The 4,744-nt window shown below is 34.1% G+C and overlaps 1 protein-coding gene across 1 annotated transcript; it reads left to right on the top strand.

The window, feature by feature from the left end:
• Positions 1–1,449: 1,449 nt before the first annotated feature.
• Positions 1,450–2,902, top strand: LOC132623346 (zinc-finger homeodomain protein 9-like). Its single transcript, XM_060338088.1, has one exon. It carries the CDS (start codon positions 1,686–1,688, stop codon positions 2,661–2,663), a length of 978 nt encoding a protein of 325 aa, XP_060194071.1. The 5' UTR covers positions 1,450–1,685; the 3' UTR covers positions 2,664–2,902.
• Positions 2,903–4,744: the final 1,842 nt, after the last annotated feature.

The following is a 4,744-nucleotide window of genomic DNA, read 5'->3' as shown; positions in this document are numbered from 1 at the left end:
TTGTGCATGTAACTGACTAGTGTTTCATAATTTAAAGTTGTTGTAAATTTAACATGGGCTTTTGGTTTGATACTATAACGAATGGAGTAATTGTCCTCGACGATATCTCCATCCCAAAATAGTGAAACCTTAATAGTTGAAGCATTTTGAGACATTTTTTCTATGAAGTTTGATTTTTTTTTTTGAATGACTTGTAAGACTTAGACTTATGAAGTTGATGAGTTTTTCACTTGTCAAGCCTTCAAGTTAAATAGACCACTCAAAATTGTAATGCGTGGTGTGTTGTCAAATCAACACTTAGATTGCGCATTAAAATGGTGCACAATACAAGTCGTGTTGATTGCGCATTAAAATGGTGCGCAATACAAGTCGTGTTAAAACAGTCAAATAATGCAGCAATGTATTGTCAAATCAAGGCTTTATGTGTCATAGATTCCTGAAATTGTCATGTGTGGTGTTACATTGCGCATTAAAATAGTGCGCAATACAAGTCGTGTTAAAATGGTCAAATAATGCAGCAACGTATTGTCAAATCAAGGCTTTATGTGTCATAGATTCCTGAAATTGTCATGCGTGGTGTGTTGTCAAATCAATACTTATAATGCGCATTAAAATGGTGCGCAATACAAGTCGTATTTAAACGGTCAAATAATGCAGCAATGTATTGTCAAATCAAGGCTTTATGTGTCATAGATTCCTGAAATTGTCATGCGTGGTGTTACATTGCGCATTAAAATGGTGCGCAATACAAGTCGTGTTAAAACGGTCAAATAATGCATTGTCAAATCAAGGTGTTGGGGAGGGAGGCCTTTTCATGCACGAAATTAGTGCGTGAAAGGATAAAAGCCTTTCGCGCACAGTTTCTGTGCGTGAAAGGTTAATTTTCCTGACACTTTAAGATGTTAGGCCTCCTGAATTCGTGCGTGAAAGGCCCAGTTGCATTTTTGCAAGTTGATCCTTTCACACACGAAATTAGTGCGTGAAAGGCCCAAGTTGCATTTGTACAGTTTGGTCCTTTCACGCACGAATTTCGTGCGTGAAACCTATTAATGCTAATTCGTGCGTGAAACCTATTAATGCATTTTTATTTTTATTAGTTTGGTTCAACTTTTTTTTTTTTTTGCTAGAAAAATCGCGGACTCCCCTACATGACCACGGTAACTAATTTCTATGTTGATCAAATTCAATTTCACTACTTTTTTGTAAAAGTATGATAAAAATAAACTTGTATACCTCTCACTTAAACAATAGATTACTTAAGTAGTAAGTACTGTATTAACCAAAAATGAGAAAGCGACAGGAGAATTGCCATAAGCATTTAGGTAACTGATCAGAGGTACTTATTACAATTTATTCACGACACCCAAGTCTTAATTCCTGCAAGTGGGGTGGTGGGGTCAGCTGCAGGTTAACCATAGATTAGATTAGAAACCAACGTCAAAAAACACCAGTAGTTAAGAAGGACAACCACAAAAACCAAGATTTTTATATCTACATTCAATCTCTTATCATCATCATCTTCATAACCCAAAAAAACACAAACCCTTTTCCTCTCTCTTAACTAAAGCCTCTTCTTCTTTTCCCCCTCTAATAAAGATGCTTCTTTTTTTGCCCCTAAATCTAATCATCAACTCTTAAGAGCAAAACAGAAAAGATAACAAAGCACTAGATGTTTTGTTTCAGCCATGGACTTAACCAACAACAACACAACAACAACTACTATATCATCAGCTGTCAAAACCCCAGAATTAGCTGAAACTGAAACCCCAACTCAGATCCAAAAACTGAAACCTTTCCCTTTCAGTAATGGTGTCCTTAAACTCAAAAATCACCCTTCTCTTCACCATCACCAACATCATCACCATCCAGTCGTAATTATTTACAAAGAATGTCTTAAGAACCATGCTGCTAGCATAGGTGGTCATGCTGTTGATGGTTGTGGTGAATTTATGCCTTCACCCTCAGCTAACCCAACTGATCCGACATCCTTAAAATGCGCCGCGTGTGGATGTCACCGCAATTTCCACCGCCGTGAACCGGATGAACCGCTTGTTGTGGTCCCTCCACCACCCATCGCCACGTCCGCACTTGAATACCGACCCCACCACCGCCACCACCCACCCCCACCACGTGGGGACCACAGTAGCCCTAATTCACCATCTCCACCGCCCATTTCATCAGCTTATTATCCTGCTTCTGCACCACATATGCTCTTAGCATTAAGTGCTGGCTTTGACAAAAACCCGAACCCGAGTTCAGCTCCGGTGGTTACTAATTCTAATGGAAGGAAGCGTTTTAGAACAAAGTTCACACCAGATCAGAAGGTGAAAATGTTGGAATTTGCTGAGAGAGTTGAGTGGAAAATGCAGAAGAGAGATGAAGATCTGGTTAACAATTTCTGTAAAGAAATTGGAGTTGAAAAGGGTGTTTTGAAAGTATGGATGCATAATAACAAGAACACTTTTGGGAAGAAATTAGATCAAGACGACAACAACAATGGTAACACTAACAACAACGTTAATGGGTTTTGCATTGTTAGTAGAAATAACACTGACTCGGAATTTCAACTTCACCAAGAAAGCAGCAATGTTGAGGACAAAAAAGATAATTCAAGTTTTGGTGCTAATGTTGTTGCTACTAATGGGTCTTCTACGTCATCTTGATTTAATTAGATGGAAGGCTGGAAAATGGAGAAATAAAGTTTTTTTTTTTTTTTTTTTAATTAGAATCAGAATTAGTGAAAGGAAGAGAAAAGCTTTGAGGCTGTAATATTAGTCACGTTTATTTGTATTTTAGACCAGTTTTTCTTTGTTCGTAAAGATTAGTACTCAGCTTGTTGATGATAACAATTGAAATTAGGATCGTTCCAATCAGCAATTTAATTTGTTAATTTTTCGTTTTACTTCTTGCCTTTGTAAAGTATGCTACTTATATCGCATATTAATTCAGATAGTTCTTAGTTTTTAATCTTCCTGCCTTCTGGTTTACTTTCTTTTTTCTATTTTATCTATTGTTTGGTTTAATTTCTTACAAATTTGCATGTCTGCAATTAGATGTCCTTTATTAGTTTCTGTGACAATGCGTCAGAGAAGAGAGAGAATGCTAGCATATATTCATTTTGATTCTTGTCTGTGATGAAGAAGCATAAAGTGGCTCAACATGCATTTGGGGAGATTATGGATAATAATTTAATGATTACAGTAGCTGGCTTTACTTTAATCGTTCCTTCACGAAATAACATTGCTTAGACTACGTGATTAATCTTTACTACTAGTAATTTGACCGTATTAGTGTTTACGCCCAACTAACTAATGAATGTCAATAATTAATATATATAATCATTTATTCATGGTTATTTTTTTTAATTTTAATTACAAATTAAATTATTTAATATGATGTAATTTCCGATATAAATAATGGGGTAAGTATGTACCCTGCTTCTAATTATTTAAACCTTTCTTCTATGGTATTAATTGTAATGTGAAGAAACCTGATATTGCAAGTTGCTATTTCAAGTTTTGTTTTTTCTTTTATATAGTTACTAGATCACATGTTTATTTTAAAACAGTTACGGACCTATTATAACCAGCAGGGGCGGTTTAATAGGGAGTTAAGTGACATTCTTTCGTCAGAAAATTACGTTGTATAGGTAAGTTAATTAGTTACGTTGTATAGGTAAGTTAATTTTTTTTAATATAAAATATATTGAATTTTATCGACTTTCTTTAAGTGTTTATTTTTCTTTTTTCTTTTTTGTATTTTAACTGCTCTTAATAATTTTTTTAGCTCCGCGGCTAATTACAACCAGTTTATCTTAGATAGATTTTAATACACGAAGCTTGGATATCTGAGGTCTACTTTATGTTTGTCAACCATGGCAAATAGATAGTCTGCACAGTGTAGTTACTGTAGTATGTGTCGGCTCCTCCTATCAGATAGTAGTAATTAATGATATCCTCTTATAACCCCTTGATCACTTAATTGCTAATGTAACTAATTGTACAAATACTATTTATAGGTTTGGTACTTTGGTATAGTACTTTGAAAAGGTTTCACAAATTAATTAAATTTCGTTTGCGTGTCCATGTCTGAATTTAGCCTTTTAATCCTTTTGGGGTTATATGTACGAAATGTAGTTTGGTGGGCTTTGATTAGAAAAAACGCTATCCATTAAGATAGTCTTAAAGGAATATACTACTTACTGAGAGGATTATTAAAATTTGGATAGGAGTCAGCTTTAAAAAACTAACTTTTTATAAGGGAAGCAATCTAGTCTACTAAGTATGAGTTTAACTTTTGTATTACCTAAAAAAAGAAAGTTTTTACCTTACCTATTAAAAAAATTATGGTCTCCCAAAAGACAATTATCTAAGTAACTGCAAATCATAAGTTCAATTAGGTACATCAAAATAAAGTAAGATATAGGTTTGGTAAAACTCAAAAGCTTGGCTTATAGCATGTTTGGCCAAACTTCTCGAAAGCTAAAAGTATTTCTTTTTAGAAAATGTTTATTTTAGAAATTTGATGCATTTGATAAAGTTTTTAATAACAAAAATGCTCTTGAGTCGTAGTAGTAGTTGAAACTGTTTTTCATAAGTTGAAAAAATAGCTTTTCTTCGGATGAATTTTTGGACTCTTGATTAGACACAAATTTCTTCTTCAATAATGAAAAAAAAAAATTAAAACTGATTAGCCAAACACAAATTACTATTCTTTAAAAGTACTTGTTCAAAAAGCATTTATA

Source organism: Lycium barbarum, chromosome 12 (genome assembly GCF_019175385.1).
Source record: "Lycium barbarum isolate Lr01 chromosome 12, ASM1917538v2, whole genome shotgun sequence".
Taxonomy (NCBI): Eukaryota; Viridiplantae; Streptophyta; class Magnoliopsida; order Solanales; family Solanaceae; genus Lycium; species Lycium barbarum.
This window is presented reverse-complemented; position numbering and strand designations above follow the sequence as displayed.

What these genes read in the sequence shown, in the direction of transcription:
- LOC132623346 (XM_060338088.1), top strand. Translation starts at nt 1,686, where the DNA reads ATGGACTTAACCAACAACAACACAACAACAACTACTATATCATCAGCT.